Source organism: Hemibagrus wyckioides, linkage group LG03 (assembly GCF_019097595.1).
Source record: "Hemibagrus wyckioides isolate EC202008001 linkage group LG03, SWU_Hwy_1.0, whole genome shotgun sequence".
Classification (NCBI taxonomy): Eukaryota; Metazoa; Chordata; class Actinopteri; order Siluriformes; family Bagridae; genus Hemibagrus; species Hemibagrus wyckioides.
In genome coordinates this window covers 19,029,173-19,052,519 of record NC_080712.1, presented here as the reverse complement: position 1 = coordinate 19,052,519, position 23,347 = coordinate 19,029,173, and the positions used below count along the sequence as shown (strand labels likewise).

At 37.6% G+C, this 23,347-nt stretch overlaps 1 protein-coding gene across 1 annotated transcript in view; it reads left to right on the top strand.

Annotated features, from left to right (window-relative positions):
- The window catches only part of pcdh15a (protocadherin-related 15a), a 197,263-nt gene that overhangs the window by 151,226 nt on the left and 22,690 nt on the right, over window positions 1-23,347 (top strand). Inside the window, exons 24-28 of the mRNA XM_058386243.1 lie at window positions 86-198; window positions 14,909-15,018; window positions 16,505-16,645; window positions 17,582-17,709; window positions 21,481-21,696. Of these exons, the coding sequence (XP_058242226.1) occupies window positions 86-198; window positions 14,909-15,018; window positions 16,505-16,645; window positions 17,582-17,709; window positions 21,481-21,696 (708 nt within the window). The remainder of the gene's footprint in view (window positions 1-85; window positions 199-14,908; window positions 15,019-16,504; window positions 16,646-17,581; window positions 17,710-21,480; window positions 21,697-23,347) is intronic.

Sequence of the window (23,347 nt, the reverse complement as noted above, 5' to 3'; positions counted from 1 at the left end):
TGATTCTAGTTACACACACAGAGGGAAAGGTGTTTTTATTAAATTTTATCTGAGCTTACATACTTTTTTCATCTTGTGTGTGTAGCTGATAGTGATCGCTTTTGATGAGGGTGAGCCAGTGAAGATGAATACAACGCTAGTGGAGATCACTGTCCTGCAGCCTTCCAGGATACCCATCTTTACAGAAGAGGAGTACTGGTCAGTATATGAATGCATTTTCCCCTCTAGTCCAATACATCTGTTAGTTCAGGTTTTCTGCTCAGTTGACCTTGTGCAAATTTACATATGTATGCCACTGAACTTCAGATTTTTAATTGAAGACACTATAAATTAAGGAGATTGGAAGTGTATAATTCAGACATTATTCATTTCTGAGCTGCTTGCTTTGCAAATGTGAAATTGAGGATATGACTCTGAGAACAGTAACATAAGGACAGTACTCAATTGTGTTCACCTGTTCTATGTTACTCCTTGACTAGTTGGTCTGTCTGCTATTCCTCCTTGCAAGGAACTTGCTAGGGTTTGACCTTTGCATTTTTGCCTCTTTACCATATATTTGCCCTGAAATAAGCCTCCCTGTTCTGACTCTCAGTGCAGAGTAATGCAATCTGTATCTGTCAAATTCAAGAATGGACAATGAGCATTGTCACAAAGCAGCTTTACAGAAAAAATAAATTCAGAAAAAATAAGCACGTATGTTAAATTTAAATTTATACCTAATGAGCAAGTCAGAGGTGAGATAAAACTCCCTGATATGATATGAGGAAGAAACCTTTCTTATCTGAATGACCTCGGAGAGTGTGATTATAAATAATTTCCCTTCAATACCTATACTGTTTAGACAAAAATTTAATTGTGTAACCAGGAAATTCATTTTAGTTATAACAGGAAGTCTATCTTGTTGAAATTATCAGTTGTTCACTGTTGGAGTCTTGAATGCAAAACTGATTCAATCGCAGTCCAAAGTGCCATGGTTTCTAAGTGGTACCATCCACAGCAATCCCATGTATCTACAGATTGTCCACATGGGAAAATCCTCAGCAGCAGCAAGCAGACTACATATGATGAGACTCCAGGAGTATGTCATCAGGATGAATCAGGCAGGTCCAGAGCAGAAGTGGTCTTTTTTCTTTTTAGTGCTCTAAATATCAGGACTATGGCCTAAACACTCTTTTTATTAAATATGAACTCTGCAAGTATGCCTCCAGAAACACTGGAAATCACTGAGGCAGAAATGCCAGCACTGTCAGCCTGGTCTGTGAATTCTGGCTCTCACAGTTCATCAACTTTATATCACTCCAGAGATGTGTGAGTGGATTTTAATCACTCTTGCAGAGTTATTATTTTTGTTTGTACTTCCCCTCCAAATTTTCTAATTCATTTAGTTATTTTATTATTCTGATTAATTTGGTTCTTTTTCCCCAAAGAATAGCTTTATGAATCTACTGTGTGACCCTTTTTGTTGTCTGTAGTAGCTCTAGTCAGATGCTTTGCAACCCTTTTCGGCAAAACTCGTAATAATAATAATACGTAGAGGAAAAAGAAGAAATAATAAAAACAAGTGCAATAGTGCACCTCATAGTATTCATATCTGTATTTGATATCCATTTAGAACACACTGTTCAATCTGTTCAACCCAAAAAATCTACTCATTTTGTGGGTATATCCCTAATATGTACCCTGACTATGATTCCAGGATTTGCCCTAATAAAACACACACCACACTTGCATCCTGCCTCATTGTCCCACATGATACAAATATTTGGTGCTGCAACCTAAAAGCTGCGTAATTGAGACTGAATGTACATTTAATTTGTGCTTACCTGCATTTTATGGCACTACTTCTCCAGTGTAGTATGATACAGTGTTTTACAACATCATAATTCACTGATCTATAGTTCAACAAATTCAGAATGAATGAGCTTACATGTGGACGAGGCAAACTTAATTTAAACTCCTATAACTCTTCATATGTCTCTGCTGTGTAGATATTGCTGAAAAATTGCATTCTTGGAATGTCATGCATTTTTAAGACTGAACAGAACAAAAATATATACAAGGAACCTAGAACCTAGACCTTTGTTTATGTCCTGTTACTGCAGAGGCTATTTCAGATTTTCTTACGAATAATTCACTGTTTGTTTTCAGAGGCACACTCTAAATCCCGGTGTGCTTAATGAGAATTCTGCATGAATATGCAACTAAAAGTGCTGAGAGCTTGAGAGCAGCTGCTGCTGGGCATGCGGAAGCAATCTAGTGTTTCTACAGCAGTCTGCAGGGCCGAATCTGCAGCTTCTGAGACTTCTTTTTTCCCCCTTTAGCACGTTTTTGATATTTGGCTTGCGGGGGCTTGTACGGGCTCAGTGATAGGTCAGCATTTTAGAGAATATGAATGGTGGAGCTTGCAGTATGGATTGTGTTAAGGTGAACAGAGGTCATGGGATATCAGTGATTTGGATTAGCTCTATGGCCTCTGGTGCCTGCCCTGGTAATAGCTCTCATCAGTGATTAATAATGTGTCCTACCATCTTATATCCACAGAGAGTCCTTGACACACATAATTACCTTCAAGATATAATGTTATCATAACAAGATTTTCTTCATAAGCGCAGTTGTTAATTGATTTACTTTTTTCTTTTTTTTCTTTTTTTTGCAATGCTGTAAAGTAGTGCCTGATTAGAAAATAATCAAGTGTGAAGACCAGAAATGTGCTCTTTTTGAAGTGTTCTGTGGAAATATCCAGCTATAACATTTCCACTTTATGAAGTCAACCTCTTCTAACAGCTAACTGAGGAAATCCTTAATAACATTAATAGCTATCATTAAGCTGATAATAAATGTAATGCATTACAGAACAAATGACATATAACATATTAGACTGCTGCTGACCATGCCTGACTGTTCATGAATTTTCTAATAGAAGGGACTTCAATAGTTGGACATGATTCATTCACTTCAATTAATTTAGTCAGTTAATAAAATTAATTAAAATATATACCCTCATCAGTTTGGTAGTCTGTGGAGTCAAGTGTGCTAATGTGCTTCTAACTCCTTTTAAGTGATATTTACTGGGTAGACGGCTACTTGGCTTGTCTAACATGGAGATAATTAATAGCACACATTTACCTGTCTGCTGGTCAAAGTGTTCAAATAAAGTGTGCATCTCTATCGGCGACATAGTTCAGTAGTCCAGGCAGTAATAAGATAATTGCCATTTTAACGCCATTTTAAGTTTGTCTCTCTCTCAATCGCAAAATCCTTCCTGTACTCTGGAATGTTCACTCTCTAAATATCCCACAATGCACCACACAAAAACAGGGAGCATTGAGTTTCACTATGTTCCCTTTCTGTAAATGGTGTCATGTTTTCTGAAGCCTAAAAAAGCAACAACAACAAAAAAAAACCTCTCAGTCAATTCATAAGTAGCTTGTTTATAAGTTTATATGCTATAAATTATATATATATATATATATATATATATATATATATAGACATCAGTTGCATCAATCAGTTGCAATGAGTCATCAGTGTCCCAGTGTGTATTGAGCCACAGTTCCCAAACTTGTGTACAAAGTATACTGATTCATAACTTAGGGAGCTAGGGAGCTGATTGAGACATACCCAAAGTCTTGCTTAATCCTGTTTTTATTGTACTTCTTGGTTTTGACCTTTCCCTCCTCGCCATTTGCTGATTATAGATTTGTCCTGTGTTCTGAGTTTCACTGTGGACTAACACAATCTGTATCTGTTTAATGCTCTGAATAACCAGACTAAGGCCTCTACCTTTTTTAAAATTAAGCATGAACCTTACAAGTATGTCCCCAGAAACACCGGAAAGCACTGCGGAAGAAATGCCACCACTGTTAGCCTGGACTCAAATAGCTCATCAGCCTCATATCACTCCAGAGATGTGTGATTGGATTTTAATCACGCTTGCAGGGTTATAATTTTTGTTTGTACTTGCCCTCCATATTCATCAATCCTTAATGACTGTGTGGTGCGTCTTTTTATGTTTTGTTTTTTGTTGTTCATAGTATCAACCAGATGCCCTGGGAACCATTTTTGCACACTTTAAAATAATAATAATAATAATAATAAGTGTAACAGTGCGGCTCCTATTCACATCTGTATTTGTATCCATTTAGGATACACTATCTGTTAAATCCAAACAATGTAATCATATTTAGTTACATCCCTACTATGGAAGCTGACTACAATCCCAGGACTCACCCTAATAAATCCCACACCGCACTTATAACATGTACAAGTAAAGTTCAGACTTTAATAGGGACGTTTCTTTCTGTGGATCATGCTTTCCTTCCTCCCACATATTACTCCTACTGCTCCTCCATTCAATATAATAATGTTCGCACATAACCACAGTTTCCATAGTGATAGTAAATTAAAGGGCAAACCTCTCACTAATGCACTGTACAGCATGCTACATATGAATGGTGATGATATCAATACTTTGCTTTTAGGCGTGAACATTGGTGAAATTGGGAATCCTAAAACAGTCACCTAAACACAGCTGTTCTCTTCACTCAGGCCGCAGAACATGATGCCATTAACATAACACACTTACCAGCATCCAGGCTCTTGCACACATATGTAAGTAGGCTTCCTCCCTGGATTCATCATCAATAATAGGATAATTAATCATGTAGAAATGGAGAATTTAAATTCACAATGAGCAATTATTTTATAGATTAGGTTGCTTGGTCCTGTGCAGTGAGTAATCAGCATAAGGAGCACTGAGTAAAGCAAACAAATTAATTGCAGCTTTAATACTCTTGCTGTTTGCTATGCACTCTATGAGGTAAATACTGTGAATGTTAAATGGCCCTTGGTTTGTTTTTGCACATTTGCCAAAAATTATTGACACCCATAGAAATATTGTAATGAATGCAAACAAATTGTCATAATTAAATCTTGTTTTTTCACAGGAATTTGTTTTGTATGCCCTGTTTTCCTGCAGTATAAATATTCAGTTCAATTCAATTTTATTTGTATAGCACTTTTAACAGTGAACATTGTCACAAAGCAGCTTTACAGAAATATAAATCATAAATTTGAAATTTATTCCTAATGAACACGCCAGAGATGACAGATGTCATTTGCATAACCAGAAAATTCATTCTAGTTATAACATGAAAGTTTATATTGCTGAATTTATCAACTATTCACTGATAGAGCCTTGAGTACAAACTGTTTGTATCAATTCCAGCCCAAAGCCATCTCCATGGTTTCTAAGTGGTACCACCCACAGCAATCCCATGTATCTCCAGGTTGTCCTTGTGGCGAAATCATCAGCAGCAGCCAGCAGACTCCAAGTGATGAGACTCCAACAAGAAGTAGGGCATCATGATTGATCAGGGAGGTCCAGAGAGCAGAAGTGGACAGGATCACTGGTATCTGGATCACTAGAGTAGCTTGATAGAGAGAGACAGACAGTGACGGACAGTGGGAGAGAGAGAGAGAGAGAGAGAGATGTTGGGAAAAACTAAAGAACAGAAAAGGGACAGATGTTGGTCTACATATGTTGTTTATTGATATATAAAATACATTAGAAATAAAAGATAGAATTGACCATCTAGAGCTTTCAACAACGTGATGACTGAAATATAATAAGATCCACAGAGATAAAGTTAAGTAGCCAACTCAACACTAACCTAAATCCTGTGCACACTTAAAAATGAAGTACATGAGTAAACTTATATCTCATCTGTCTGTCTGTAGTTTATATGTATTACAGTCATAGACAGGTGGCTGAAACGGATTAGTTTTATTTTAATGTATTTACAACTATACCTTATGGTGGCATGATGCCAGAGTATTACTTACTTGGTTGAGTGTAAACATATTTTTCCTCATTTTGTGCTTTTGCTATGTAGCCAGAAATTCACTTGCGCTGAGGTAGGTGAAATGGTGCAACACGTGTGACATTTGAAATGTGCCACAGGGGGATATTCAATCCCATGCTGATTCAAAACTGTGTTTACATTACATCTTCCCCAGACTCCCTGCAAGCGCAAATGAAGGGCAAAAGTCCTGTCCTGTTTCTTTAATCCAGTTTAGTAAATATTAACATTGATTATGTACATTTCTATTCATCAGACTTCAGTTCAGAAAACAAAACTATAAGTACCAGACCTGCCAATTGTGCATCATCTAGCAATAGGTAGTTTAATGACTGTGAGAGTTAAACTTTACAGAAGCCCACACACAAACACATAAAACACATAGCAGTACTGTATTGTTTTTTACATGAAAGTGAGAAGAACCCACAATTACCATTATGTTTTGTTGTCGGTGTGTTTAATGTCTGATTCTTATAGCATGGAAATGGAGAATATATAATATTTTAGGAGAATGGAGATGTACTCACGAATCTAAATCTATGAAATACCATTCCTATAAATTCTACATGTTTATAAAGCCCACATGAATCTTTTTAATGCTTTAAAACTATAAGGAACCTAAAATAAACCTTGATACTGAGGTTTGTTCTCACTTTAAACGTTAATGTAAAGACAAAAAGACAGTCGCGTAAACCCTGTAATGTCAAGATTTGACTTCAGCCGTAGCTTCATAAAACATTTACGCAATGCTTATAAATGTGTTATAAAGGCCTTTCTTCATCTAAAGGGCTAGCCAAAGGAATGTGAGGTGCTGCGTTTACTACTTGTAGTCACAAAAAAAAAAAACATGGGAAAAGATGACATCTCTATGCTTTATTTGTTGTATCTAAGAGTAACTGGCATGGCATATGTCTTTCACTGCAAATATATGGTTTATGTTATTAATGGATTTTAAATTGGCAGTTAAATAAATATGTTTAGGGGTAAAAGCAATTTATTTTGCAAAAGTATATAATTCATTGAAAAACAGGCGTTTATAAATGCTGGTTTATTTGCATCACTGTGGAATGTGAAAGCAAGATAAATTAAATAGTATGTTCATATTATTATTATTATTATTATTATTATTATTATTATTATTATTATGGCTTGTGCTTCTGACACCCTTGGAGTTATCTGAATACAGTTCTCTCTATTCTCAGCGCTACAGCAGTGCCAGCTGAGTGTGTGTTTACTCGTAACACCTTCTTCCCACTTGTCATCAGCCTTGAGGGTTGGACCTGTCAGCAACCAGTGCCTGTGCAGAGTGTTGTCACATACAACTAGCACACCACCACAAGCCATCATTAGTGTTTTGAAGTAGTGTTGCTAAACTTGTAAGTGTTGTGCTCATTGCAAATAATGAGAATGCAACCGGTGTACAGTGTAGATCATAATGCAGGGGTGTCCAATCTTATTCTAAAACGGCTGGCATGGGCGCAGGTTTTCATTCCAACCAAGCAGAAGACATGCTTGAGTCTACTGAAAGCCAAGATCAACTGATGAAACAGGTGGAATGAAAACCTGCACCCACTCCGGCCCTTTGTGTATAAGATTGGACACCCCCCTGCCATAATGTATAGATTTTTAGCCTAAAAAGCCAAGATGAAAACCATTTCTGTAGGGTTATAGATGACTGTATTTTTATGTACTGTGTAGTAAGAGGACAGAAAGTAGGCATGTGACTGATTTTGTGTGTAAGCCAGTGCTTACTGACTGTGTGCTAGCCAACTGGCAAATTGCTTTCTGTCTCTGTATTTGTGTGTGTTTGTGTGTGTGTGTACTTTTGTCAAGGTTGCCATGATTATGTGCGCAGCTTGATCAACTCCACACTGGCATCTGCAGAACTGTGAGATCTACTTACGGACAAAGTAAAGTCCAGATTCAACAGGGAAATAATTCTGATACACTCTGCAGACTTGTTCTTCTAACAAAGAAGTGGTTCACAAGGATTTTTTAGGAGTTTTAATGCATTTACATTTATATTTCAAAACTACATTCTAAAATCTGATTAGACATGTCTTTAGTAATGCACAACAAATAAATCAATATTTTATATGGATCATATTTTAATCCATATCCAGATATTATTGGAAAAAAAGAACAAAAGCTATATGTATTTTTGGACGACATGGAGGACATAGAGGTCTGATGTGTCCACACACCTGCCTCCCACATCAAGCCTGGTTATCCTGACAGGAAGCCATAGAATGAATATTTTGTCATAATATTAATAATATAATAACATTATTAAAAATATAGTCATAAACTCCTACACTGAGTTGACAGCAGTGTGTTCTATATGAAGTCTAATAAATTATTTACACTTTTTTTCTGGGTTTTAGAGCAGGGAAGGATTTGGGGATTTGGAATGCAGCCACAGCGGAGATGATTGTGTTTTGCTCTCATGTCCTAAGGCTTGGGCATGGGTTTAATTCTGATTCAGTATAATTCAGGCTCTTGAGAGGAGTACACATTCAGAAGATTGGTGTTGAACGAAACAGAGAAACCTAGAGAGGAAAAGCAGTATAGGATATAGAGGCGTTGAAATGTTTCTCCATAGAGATTATTAACCTACTCTGTGTAATTATGTGCTTCTGTAGATAATAACAGCACACATTGTACAGAGAGACCGATTCACACTCACATAAGCTCTCCTAGGTGCTGTCTGATTGAGGAAAGGTCAAGTTGTTCTCCAGATCTGAATAATATCAGATATCAGTTTTTTTTCCCCGCTGTGTATTATAGGCAAGCTATACACAACACAGCTGCACTAATTGTATTGTCTGCTTTCTAAAGTACCACAGACAAAACCAGCAGATGGATAAGCAGATAGACACACTCATACAGACAGCTTATATACTGTTTTTCACACCTGAGTACTTCCATTTTGAAATCCCTGCAATCAGCAGCAGTTTGTGACCATAGATTTTGTTGGTGGCAAGATGACATTAATAACATTTTCTCAAACTAAATTATGTTGAGCGGCTATCACAGATGTCGAGACGACTATCTAATGAATGTTTAAAGCAACTCAGTAATAGGCAGTGAAAAGCTGACAACAGTCATGTAACATAAAGTCTAGCAGCTGTCTTTGACTGGTATTATATGTACTGCTTTTTAACTGTGTTCGTGCACACAGACGAGCTGATATCATTAACCAGGGTTGCCAGGTTTTAGCAAAACCTTCAGCCCAATTTCATGTCAGAAACCACACAAAATACCAGAAATATGTATATAGATACCTGGTGTGTATTGATGCGATGTGAATCATGTGGAATTTCAGCAGAGCTCCCGACTCCCGACTTTTTTTCAGCAGTGCTTTTCAGCACACATTCAGAAACTCAACAAAAAAAAACAAACTATTGGAAATGCAACCCAGAAGAGGCTGTCGTTAGCTCACGGCTTTTGTTTCATTCAAGGTCAAGATCATGCTCTGTGTGTGTGTGTGTGTGTGTGTAAGCTCCACTTAGCTACTCCACTCTCTCATGCTCATTTTCTCTCACATTGAAAGCACAAAGAAAGGCATAAGTAGGCTGGTGCTAATAAGACACATCTGAGAATCATTACGCATTACCTCCTCTTGACCACAAACCTGCTGTTACATAGACCAAAAAGATTGGGCAAGGGGAAAAAGAAGACACATTTAGACGCATTTTACTATCCATCCGTTCATCATATTCTGTACAGCTTATCCTTCACAGTGTCACAGGGAGCTTGGAGTTTATCAGTGCAATAGGCAGGGGCCACCCTGGACTGGGTGCCAACCTATCACAAGGTGCAATCAGGCACACGCACATCCCCATTAACACACTTGGCAGTCAGTCACATGTCTTTGTGCTGGGGGAGAAAACTGAAGCACCCAGAGTAAACTTCCAATGCATGGGGAGAACATGTGAACTCCACATACACAGGGTGAAAGCAGAAATCAAACCTGAAACCCCAGAGATGTGAGAAAAACATGTCACTCCACTGTATGTACTTATGCTTATGATATAGTTTATTTACTATAAAACAATATCTTGGCAGCTGTGGTGTAGCCACATCTGACAGTGTTGTCCATAACTGTCCTATCTGCTGAAAATGTTTACAGAGTGTGTATGGCACAGTGAAATTTATGCCCCTAAGGATCTCTATTGATTTTCCATTTTTGACCTCTAACTGCAAAAATAATGCTGTGGAATCTAAATGGGGCAGTGAGCATGACCAAATCAAAAAAAACATTGGTTAATGTCTCTAAATGGGAACATATGAAGATGAACATTAATCAAATGGCTGATTATACTATATATATTGTGGCTCTGCCCCTATTGACCAGTCATGCTGCCTGTGATATTCAGCCTTGATGAGTGAACTTTGCTCAGTCATGAAATGATTGACCAATGTTGACATGACTGTCATGACATCTGTATGACATATGTATCTGATATGACAGAGTCTGTAAAACAAGTGTTCTGAAAAAGGAGTAAATGAAGTCATCAAACTGGAGGACCTGATTCTGAACAGAACAGCCCTGGCTTGTTTATGCTGCAGTTTTAATGCTGTTTCATGATGCCACTGTTCTGAATCCCACACACTGTTTAAAGAACAATTCATCCCCATGGATGAGTGGTCAGCTGCCAAGACATAATACTCTGAGACATTTAGCATGACCTGGATGACTGAAAAAAAAAATCACACTGTTAGTATCCAATCCAGGGAGGGCTGTGGGAAATGCAGCTGAAATTTGAAAAGCTGAAGTAAGACATTGCACTAGTTAAAGTCTTTTTTTTCGGTTGCCTGAGGCTGTCAAATATCATTTTATTTATGTCTGTGTGTGGCTAAAAGGGGAAAAAGCTTTTAAAACAATAACCAGTCATCCAATCAACTGACCTACATCTGAACTACTCAATCCAAAAAAACGTAACAGTCCTTAAGTTACTGCAACAGAGATTAATTTGTACTTTTGCAGTGACATTACATTTTTTTTATGCATAATGTTAGAATTGTAATAGCAGTGGTTATTCTAAATGACATTTGTTCTTTGAAGAATTCAGTTCTCGTTTAATACGAACTTCTTTCCTTTTATTAGATGAGAAGTTAAACAGTGGTATAAAATCCTTGCGTAGTTATATAACAGCAATGAATTAGCAGCTAATTTAATAATATAACAAGTCATTTTCTTCTCTGCACAAGCAGAAGTGCACTCTAGTTGCTCTGTGTATTTGTGCTGTAAATGTTAAATGAAGAAGCACAAAGCCAACAGAATGAAGGTAGAAATTAGACTCAACTAGTAAAGATGAGAAAATTCAGAGTGATCATGGAGCTGGATTTGCTTCTCTATAAATGTAGAAAGCTGTAGCAGTTTGTTTGTGCTGCAAACAAACTACTTGTTTGTTTTTGTTCTGTGAATCTTTTTCATTTTGTGTTTTTTTCTTCAAACTAGAAATGTAAAAGGTTAATGATAATCCAATGTCATGGCTTTTAGCACAGCTTACAGTTTTACATTTTTCAATATATTCAATTATTTACTAAGGAGAATATTCTGATTTAAATGAGCTGCTTCACCATGTAAGAGGATCGCTCTTTAGACATCAGTAGTTTCTTGGATTTTTTTCCTACATATCAGCTATTTTTCATATACACAACACACAGCATACTGTGGCACCTATGTTTAATGCCAAGCGTGTTTCTATATGTTTAATCATTTCAGATAAGAATAGCACAGTGCTGCTCCTCCTTCTTTTATACATCAGCTTTTTTTCTGTGGAGTGATGAATATAATTATGAATATTTGCAGACTGCTTTACTGGCAAGACTTTAAATTAGTCACTTGGATGCACGCGCACACACACACACACACACACATGAACACATGCACGCACGCACACACACGCACACACAAGGATATGCCCTAAGACAAACACACATGAACACCCATAAATTTACATATGCGCACACAGAGAACACACACACACACAAACACACACACACACACACACTCAAACGCTGCAGAACGTTTTTTTTTCTGCCAGTTCTGGTCAAATTTTTTCACTTTGCACTGAACCACTGTGTTGTTGACATCTTTGTTGCTCCGCTGCTGTTCTTGCATGTGTGATGGTTATATGTTGCAGGGTAGGGTGTATGCAGATTTTATTTCTTCTGTTCTTCCCATTCAAATCCCAGAATGCTTTGTTGTTTTTGTGGTTGTTTGTGTTTGCTAGAAGGTAATTATGAGTTCATCTCAATACTCTTCAAGCAAATGTTACTGTTTGGAAAGGAGTTCCTGAAGAAATTCACTGGCACAAATAGAATTCACTGTTTTCTTGTCTTTAGCACCTTTAGTCATATTATACTATCTAATTTCATTTAGACTCAATTCTTTTATTCAAACAGATCAGCAAGAGCAATTGGTTCAATAAGTGCCTTTCAGTATTCTATCATAGATTATTCTGCTCGGGTATCTTTTTAATTAGCCTCATTTGTGAGATGAAAACATTTCAAACACTGGGGAAAAAAATCCTCTGAGTAATGTCTGAATTAAAAATTCCCTGCAAGGCATCACCTCTACTCTTTCATTTGTAGTGATTAAAATGCTGATACTAATATGCGCACATGAATGTTTAAATGTTTATTATCCCTCTGTACATCATAATGCAGCCCTGATGGCTTTTGATGAGAAATATGCAAATGTGCTTATAGCATTTGGGCTAATTTTTACGTTATCTTTTCCTCTTCCAAACAGCTTCAAGTATATTTAATGGTAAATAATTTATCTATACACTCAGCTAGCATGTGCTCCATTGATCTTTAAGGCAGAATTTTAGTTAAGGTTTGAATATTTTTCTTTTGTGTTTAATGAGCTCTGTGGCTTCAGCACACAAGCAAGAAAATGAAGGCACTGACATCGTTAACGTCATCCTTTAATATGCTACACAGTGATGAAGATGTTTTATGATGAAGTCTCTCACTATGTTTTTTTCCCCCCATTTCACCCTGTCTCCATTTCTTTTCTGTTTATTGCTAGTGTCAAACTAAGAGACACCAAAGATGAAGTCGCTCACTATTTCACTCACCTTTTTTTTTTTTTTACCCCCCGAGTGTCTCAGCTGAAAGGAACTAGGAAAGCACAGTGTGAAGCAGCTCAGAGCAGTCTTACAGCTTCCTTCTCCTCGCCTGCCTTTCTCGCCCCTCCACCAACATGTGGGCTATTTATGGCATGGGTAATTTCCATGGGAACTGATGGGAGGCTTATCGGCTTTGGGTTGTTAATGGGAAAGCTTTTGACTTGCTGCTGACAGCGGAAGTGTTGAGCTGCGGCAGCCTCCTATTGTCTCAGTGATAATGGAAAGAACACTTCATCGGCCTTCCAGCACAGCGGGTCAGGGCTGGAGTCTGCAGCAGGTTTATCCTGCCCGTAATCACTACTGCTTTTTCTTCTTCTTCTTCTTTTTTTTTTTGTTATCAGACTGCATAGGAATGCAATGCGGCTGCGGTCCACCCACTATTCCCACAATTCTGGATGTACCCAATTGCATATTTCTGCCAGTCCTGAAACTACACAAGCTCAAGAGCATTTTCTTAACTTCCATTATAACACACGTTATGATGAGAAGCTGCCACTTTAGTTATGTGAATAAATTAGAATATTTTTTTATCCAGCCTGAATGAATTCTTCTTCCCACTGTACTGTCCTGTTAATATTTTTGGGTAAACATGCAGTAAATAATTGACAGAACTTTTTTCAGTCATTTACTGGCAACATGGCTATAAAAAATACAATGGGGATAAATGCAAGCCCATTTTCCAGTTTTATAGGAACAGCATGGGGAAGTTGAGCTTTAAAAGAAAGTTGCACTTGGAAGCTCAATGGTTGTTAATTGAAGAAAAAAGAAACTCAGTTTGTAAGCACAATTATTACTGCTCTGAGTCAGGTTCATTTATAAAGCACACACTGACTGAAAATTTAATTCATTTACAGTAAAATACAACTGGTAAAAACCAATACATAGTATGAAATATATCACATAACCCAGTGCCTTCACTTATTTGGATGATCTTTTCAAATTCTAGCTGCCATGGTTGGGTCCTTGAGCATGATCCTTAACCTTCAGCTCTTTTCTGTATGTGTTATCGATGCACAAAGGATCTACTGCTAACATCTTGGTGCCAGATAACACAACAAACCTTCAGGGATCTAGTGGAGTCCATGCCTCAACGGGCCAGGGCTGTTTTGGCAACAAAAGTGGGACCAACACAATATTAGGCAGGTGGTCAAAATGTTATGCCTGATCAGTATGTATATATATATATATATATAATTTTGTTTTTGTAATTAATTAAAATATTAGTCTATGATTATTCTTGAACTGTTATTGTAAACAGTGTTACCAAAATATTACAGTACTATATGTATTAGTATTAATAATGTATTTCCTACTGTAAATATGTAATAAGTTGCTTATTACTGTAAATGACTAAGTTTCACAGTCAGCGTTTTACAGTGTGTACTTTATAAACGAAACTATCTTGACTAAGAGCAGTAACAATAATGTTTTATTTCAACTCAGGGCAAAGCTTTAAACTTTCATTTAAGATCTTTGAGCTTCTAAGTGCAACTTTCTTTTAAAGCTCGACCTCCCCAGGCTGTTCCTATAAACTGGAAAATGGGATCGCTTTTATATCCATCTCTTTTTTTATTATCTCGAATTCACCTCAGTGTCAGTAAATGAGACTCTGAAAGCACTAATCTGCCCTTTCATCTTAGTTTTGAGGTGCTGTTATTGTGTAGGAGTGTAAGAGCTCTCATTGAAGATTAACTGCTCTGGTATAAGTGCAGTGATCGTTATCTGATCCTACATTATATTTCAGTCTGGCAGCTTTGATTTGTCCTGGAACCGTATTCTACTGAAGAAAAATCACAGTGTGCTTTTAGCATGTGAGGCCTAATGGAGAAGGAAAGTCAAGTGAATGAGAGATTTTAGTGGGGCACGTCGAACCATTGATTTGTGTCATTTTGTTGTGCTCAGGTTCAGCCCAGTGAGTGAGAACGCTCCAATCGGCCAGGCTGTAGGTATGGTTCTCGCAGCAGCTGCAAACACCACCGTCTTCTACTCCATCGTAGGAGGCAATGAGGGGGGTAAGTGGCCTGAGAACAGTATAATAGCATATCAGACAGCTCTCTCATCTGCATATTTGTTTTCTTTGTTTGTTAAAAGGGGGTGGATAATTAACAGTGATCTAACTTTCTTCTCAGATCTGCAGCATCAGTAACATATGTCTGATTATCAATGACAAGCTGTTCTGACACATTTCTCTCTACTCAAACAAAAGTTGAAATGATGAAACAGTTTGTAGAAAGCATTTATCAGGGTTTAACGTAGTCAGAGTTATTGGGAAATGAACCTCTAAATATGTGTAATACATTCTCTCAAGTTGGGTGTACTTTTTCAAATGGAGGAATCTGTGGTTATGCGTTACCTCCTGCATAAATACCACAGGAGCTTAAGTAGAACATTACTTCCATTACTAAAGGATAAATTTAACTGTATAAGTACAACTTTGGTCAATGTACTGGTTGTAGTTTTGAACTCACTTACATATTCTCCCACTGACATTTCTTGATGCTTATTGACTGAAGTCAGTTACTGCTCTTAGACTTCATGTTTTTAGGGTTTTTTAAACCCTAAACCCTAAAGTCAAGGGGAAAATGTCAAAATGATTGTCTGTGGTTATTGCACATACATTCCACAAGCATAGGATAGAGATTAGGTTGAAAAATACTGCAGTATTTCTTTAAACCCTTATGCTTCACTTGGAGACCTCTGCCTCACCCTTTTCTGACACACGCTTTCCTGAGTCATTTATAAGCTCTGGTTGCTGTAGCTGTATGCCCTTGCTCATTTCCCTTAGGGAGTGTACTCAGCACTCTTTAACTGACCCAGGCTGTAAGTCATCATCTTTGCTGTTGCTCTGTTCATTTTATCAGTAGCTGAATGCTGGCTTTGCAGAATATATAGATAGAATTAAGCATTGTATTTGAACCATACTGTATTTTTATCTGTTTGGTCATTTTGCCATTTCCCACCAACTATCTAGCTGTCCCCTAATATACAACAGCTCCCAAGAGGACAGGGTGACAACTGTCCTCTAACTAACAACTAACACATGCTTCCCCTGAGTCATGTGAAGCTAACTGCTGCATTTATTTATTTATATATTTAGTCTTTTTTTAACTGATGTTATGTTACATCATAGAGCAGTGTAAGAAACTTTGAAGATCTGCACTTTTCTACATACATGAGCTCAGAAATGGCTCAGACTGGCTAGTGTTGCTTTGACTAACAGAGGAGAGAGAGTTTGCCATTTCTCCCACACACACAGAGCTCTCTGGACTCAGCTGATAGCTGTGGAAACATCTTCAGAAAGCAATCTTGCACAAATCTCTTGATAAAAGATTGAACACTTTTATGTTTCACCAGCCTTATAATCGTACATTTTTGTAAGCCAGTAAACTAAACAGAACTCTTATATCAGTTACTCTTTTTTCAGTTCCATCTTGTCTCTTTGAATCATTGCGTCCCTGGTGAAATGTTCCCCCGATCATTTTCTGCTTGTATTTGTAGGTGAGTTTCGAGTGGATAACCGCACCGGAATGATTTACACTGCAAAGCTGCTAGACTACGAGACACGCACCAGCTACGAGCTCCGTCTGCAGGCCGACTCTCTGGCCCTCGTCCTGGCCAACCTGCGCGTGCCTTCCAAAAGTAAGTGCTGTGCTAAAGGTCACGACCTAAGACATGACTTGAAGCAGCCCTGGCAGCGTTCTCACTCAGACGTCACTGCTGTTGCATTATCGCAGGCTGAGGCTTGGAAAGCAGCAAGGCTATCTCCCTCTCTCCACCTGCTCCTCGCTTTATCAGCGTTCCCTGCTCAAACAAACTGCTTCCTGCCTGCTGAGAGCTTTTTATTAAAACTTTATTGATGTGTGTTAAAAGGATCAGAGCGGAACAGGACTAGCATCACATAAGACTGTCACAAGCCAATTAGTCAGATACACACACGCGCACACACATACACGCACACACCTACACACATTAAAGCACACTTTGCTACAAATAACAGCATGATCTTTATAATGCTGTGTTAATGGTTTGAATCAGTTTGGGTTTTTGCTTTGCATCGAGACTGAAAATGCACTTAAAGCCTACTCAAGAACTCATTGTCCTACAGGGGGCAGTTATTCTGCTGAATATTATTGCATGTAGTCCATAAATGCAGCAACGTGTGTTTGTGTGTGTGTGTGCAGTATGTGTATTGAATTAATTCTTACAGCTTTCAGTTTTTAAACACTGTACATTTTTCTATCCAATTAACTGATATAATGAATAGCATTTTGTTTGTCGTGTTCCTGCAGTTGGATCTAGTCCACAGCCACATGATATTAGACTTTTCAGCATTGCACAGTGGAAGTAAAAATGTTTTTGACAGTACATATTTCTCAGCTCTATTCTTGCGTAGAGGTTGAGCCGGCTTTGTGTACATATTTATTCTGTGCACCTCAAACTCTAACCGTGACAAATAGGTTCAGCAGTTTCACATACTGAGAGCTGTTTCTAACCTAGTCTCTCTCACTGCTTTGTGTTTGTGTGTGTTTATTTATGTGTGTGTGTGTGTGTACGTAAATGGAAAATAATGCACAGCGAACACAGCGAAGGTGTTTATCAACGTGCAGGATGAGAACGATCATCCTCCGGTGTTCACTGAGTCGCTGTACATCGGCGGTGTAACCGAGGACACCAAGACATTCACGTCAGTCTTGAAGGTTATTGTGAGTATCCTACTTTGCAATTCTTTGTATCTGAGTACAAGAAGGATAGTATACTCTACAATACAAATCTACAGTTATACATGCCCGTTGTGGCCACTTTGGTGTTTTTCTTGGTGTAAGCTTTTCTATTTGCTAGCTGCTGGCTGCGTGCGGTATGTGAGTGTTAGAATAGTGAACTTTTGTCTCCACAGACAGGCTTCACCTGCCAACACTGCTCCAGTGCCACCCACCTACACCTACACTCTGTTCCTGTCCAATTAGACCCTGTCCTCTACTCTCACCCACAAAATGTCACCCTCGCAAAAGTTTTGCTGCTGTCTTTCTCTGTAACTGTCGCTCCTTCTGACCACCAAACAGTTACCAGCCGTTATATAAATGCCTCACATACCACATGTCTGTTAGCTTTTCTGGGCTAATAACAAAAACTGTAGAACATTTTGATTACCTCAAAATAATTATTTAACTGATTGAAAACAGATTCAAATTGTTCGGTGTAAATGATTTTATGTCTCTAACAGCCACTAATGATCATGAAATGATCTGAAACTGGAAGCATGGAGGTTCTAGGTGGTGTAAGAGGAAGGTGTGCTCTATCAACAGTCCTGCCACAGCAACCATGCAACATCCCATGCGCTAACCAGAGCAACTGAGTACAGCTATGAGAGTTGAAAATGATTCTCTCATTCTGTTACATCGTTCCCTCGCTCTGTCTTGCTGACAAAAACTGTACTGACTTTTATACATTTACATTGTACATTTATATAATTGATCATATTTATCCTTTTAAGATTTTTAGCAATACTGACATCACTGTCATGTCACTGAGCTTTCTCTACATTTTGAGTAAAGTAAGTAGAATATCAGTGTTTATGCTGTTTTCATGAAAACATGCTGCATACATAACTCACTGTGTCATTACAGTGTCTGTGCTCACATTTTCTGTCATATTGGTTCTACATTAGAGTGAGTTTGTTGTGACACTTCGTAACCCCTGTGTAACTCTGTCATGTCAGAAATACAAGAGCTACAGAGTCAGTTCTTGATGTTGTAATGTAAGCCAGTCTGCAAAATGTCATCCAAAGTACAAAGTCAGTGAAACTGTCACACTATGTGTTTTATTTCAATCTGAAAAAAATAACTGATGACTGCAGCCCTTATGACATCTAACTCCTGTTGGTGTAAGCTTTTAGAAATGTTTATTTAGGTTTAGGTTAATCATCGGGAAGGGCTTCAGGTTTAGTTTTTGTAAAGCCACCTAAGCAGAAACTTCATTTAAAATAAATGAATAGTTAATGGAGTTTGGAATTGACATAAAATAGACTAAAGTAAGCATGCAAGGGTATATTACAGGTTAAAATATCTATTTGCAATAATAAATGTGAGCATTGCAGGCTTAATTTACTCTACTTTAAGTAGAGGTTTTATGAAAACTAAACCTAAAGCACTACCTAATGACTAACATAAACCTAAATAAGCAGCATACAGTTGTATAGAATATTTTTGTATGCTGTAGCATTAATATTTTCTTTTACTGGAACTAAGAGGCCCAAACCAGCATGACAGTGTACCTGAGCATTAAAGAAGGTTTGCTGATATTGGAGTGTAAGAACTTGAGTGTCCTCCACAGAGACCTGACTTCAACACCGCTGAACACTTTTGGGATGATCTGTGAGCCAAGGCTTCTCGTCCTACATCAGTGCCCAACCTCACTTATACTCCGGCAGCTCTCACTACAGACACACTCCAAAATCTAGAGGAAAGCCATCTGAAATAACTGGAAGTAAAAGGGGGCTTCCTTTTGGCTATGTATTGTATGTCATTTGTGATGATGGATATCATATTGGACTATTTATATGGGAAATAAAAACTGTATTTAGCTTTGAGGAGTTTTTCACATAGCAGGTGACACATCAATCTCCACTCCAACTGACTCTTTCAATTCTCTTATGAAAGGTCAGGATTCTGCGTTCAGCACAGCTCTTCAAACAGCAGGCCAGAGCTGTCTCTAGAGTGGTAGCCATAGCGACAGAAAACATGAAGCACAGCTCATCCACGGTGAATTGCTCCATTTGTTAGCACAGGCTAAATATCACAAATGGAAACCTTATGCCTTATCCAGACAACATTCAATCCAATTCAATTTAATTTTATTTGTATAGCGCTTTTAACAATGAACATTGACTCAAAGCAGCTTTACAGAACATATGAACAAAAAACATGTAAAAGTCCTAGATGTTAGACAAAATCATCCCTCATGTCAGTATCTAGTGTCCCTTATCCAGAAGGACTTATATTTTTTGCACATCTGAGAAGTGGTGGGTTAAGGGCCCGGGAGTAGGATTTGAGTTCACAACCGATCATTGGTCCAGCATCTTAACCACTGAGCTGCCTCTGCCCTCCCCTGCCCTCCTCAAACGAGGTGCCTATGCCACACGTGACTAAATCATGTTTATATTTAGTAGCATCACATTTTCGAGGTACAGATACAATGATATAACTGCTCATTCATTTATTTCTTGGTAACTAAATATTGCACGATATGTTTTTAGAATATCTGAATATAAAGTGGCATTATACTTGCACTTGACAATATAATAGGCTATTTAATTAACCTCTGTATTCTTTTGACTGATTGTCTTTCGCATTGCTTTTACTGAGTTTATATATTTTTTCTTCTGCTAATATAATCCCAGTGTAGGCTGTATGGGCATGAAGTTATACAACCCATAATACGTATGTTTGTTGAGAGATTCCTCAGCAGCATTCATCGTTTGGTGATTTAGGAAGTGATTCAGGTACACAAATGCAGCAAGTAGCACAGGTTAAAAAAAAAAAAAAAACTTTATTCCAATTCAAGATTTAGGATCTGCCAGGAAAATAAATCGATCTGGACAGGACTAAAATTGTCAGAAGACTGCAGAGGTGTTAAAAAAAATACAGCAGGTAATTTAAGCATGTAATTTGCTTAGGGGAGGACAGAAAATGACATGGCTGATATAGATGAAAATAAAATCACAGAAAATCCTCTGATGATGGAATTGCTTCAGGTCACAATACACATCAGAATAGAGCAATAAATACATTTCAACAAAACTTCAGCATGCCTAATAGTTCACAAGAAAATGAATCACTGGTTGTACTGTTTAGTAAATGTTTTAATTAAATTATATATTTATAATTATATATATACATACCTATATAATTATACCAATATAATTAGAATGCCTCAATAGACATAGTATTGTAATTTTACACAAGCCTACTTGACATAAAATGACCACAGTTACTCTTTGACAGCTGATGTCTGCTGGAGCAAGCCTTTATAATTATTTCTGTACATTTATGACAGTTATGCATGTGTAAGCTCTGCAATCACTGTCCTTTAGTAACATGCTGACTTTTTTTTGTGTCTCAGTTTTCATTTTAAATTTTATATAAAGTTCAATATTTTGTGTCTCAGTTTTCAGTTTTATATGAACAAGTTGTATATTTTTGTCTCAGTTTTTAAGTTCTATTCTATTCTGAACAACTGTTTGGCTATAGTTCCTCTCACATGCACAGGCTTTTAGAGCTGCTGAATGAAAGCAGTGTGAAAAATGTGCATTTTTAAATTCTATAGGGAATCTTTTTCTTGTTTTTATTGACTTTCCACATTCAACGACCTCTTGTTCTTATGCATTCGTAGGGATGAATAATCTCCTAACATGCTCCAGATTTGATACTGAATGCTCTTGTGAACGTGTGTGTGTGTGTGTGTTACTTACATGGCAGGCTACAGACATCGACACAGGGAACTACAGTAAGATGGCGTACAGGCTGATCATCCCCCCAACTCCAGAAGGTCAGGACAGCTTTGTTATTGAGCAATACACTGGTATCATCAAAAGTGCCATCATGTATCGCAACATGCGCCGCTCTTACTTCAAATTCGAGGTCATTGCCACCGATGACTATGGAAAAGGTCTGAGCAGCAGCGCTGAGGTGGTGGTAAGTATGAGTGTGTGTATGTCAAAATCAGAAAGAATTGGTCAAATAGGATTTCACTTACAGTGAATTTTACTTGGCAGTTGTTCCAAGTACAGAAAAATAACACAAAGGAACAGTTTTACAGTGTGTGTAAGGTCTTATGTACAGATTAAACAGATTAAGTTGTGAACATTGTATCATGTCAGTGCCATCGAGGACAACAATATGTTTGGCTTTAATCATACCAGTCCCAGATGTTTTCCCAGATGTTTTCGCACAGAAAATTGTTTAGGATGGAAAGCTGAGAAAAGACTAATAAAAAAGAAATATAACCTGAATAAATGAATAAAATATAAAGCTATAGTCAACTATTTTGAGATAATTGACAAAATAAAGGGGCAAACTGGTGGCTCTGTAATGCTGTGCAGGATATTTTGCAGGTATATTTTGCCTTCACTTGTCTTGTTAGAAGACAATCAATACAACGTTATTTTAATTTTTACTAGAGGCCAAAAATGGAATTTGCGCTTTGAGGTGCTCGTGTTCAGCATCGAATTTCTGTCATTTCACACTCAACAGCAGTTGTTATATGAAAGTAGACATGCATGGCAGAGAATTTTTAGTTTATCATCCGTATTTCCTTTTCACACAAATATTAATATCTTTAAAGTAAATGGAGATATCATTGGATTTCCACTTGCTGAATTGCCCCACTGCTTGTCCATAAGCATTTAAAATAATTCCTTTGTTTATACCGACTGAAAATTTCCATTCCACCGGGATAATGATACCCCAGTGTACCGTTAAAAAGGGTTAACCTCATCTATGATAAAACATTTCTATCCTGAAGGGAGTGGTCTTGTCCTAGTCCTCCATCCACAGGGCAAATGTGACAATGAAAGGTCTGATAATGATATCACTAGATCTCAGCCCACTTGAAACTAAAATCTGTGGGAGAATTCGGATCAAAGGGTTAGGAAAGCCTCATCTACAACCATGATCTAAACACCAAGAGATTTTTGAAAACTAGTGTTCAGTTCCTCAATTCAGTTTAGTACATTTCCATAATTATGTAGAATCCACAGTATGTGCTTGGTACTGTACCTGTTCTGGAGGCTTGTCTTGGCTCAACACCTTACTAACACATTCTCCAGTGTGTCCCATATATCTGGCATCATAAAGGGTTTATGCATATTTTATATGTTTACACACAAATAATTCTACTTGTAGCAATTTGTGTATGGAGAAAAATGGTGGAAATGTTGAGCAAGTTCTATAAATAACACCTTTTGTTTTGCTGTGTTTTGTTTTTCTCCTGTGACGCTGGATTTATGGGACACCCTGCACGTTGTTGTTTCTTTTGATTTGTTACCCATGTGTGTATTTCGATAAGCATTTAGATATGTGTGTTTTTATGGGCGTACGTTTCTACAGTAATAAATAAAAACAACAGAAAAAAACCCACACACTTGTTAGTGCAGCAATAAATTTACATTTGTTTACTGTCAAGTGAATCAATTTTCCTCCTAATTGCATCGTTCTGGTACTTATGCAGCCGGCGAATTGTGCATTTACATGAAAGCAATGGAGCTAATAAGTCACTAATAGAATAAAAGGAAGGTTTAGAGAATCAAAGGGGTTGTATGTGAGCTTGTGTGTTAAAATGTGTGCA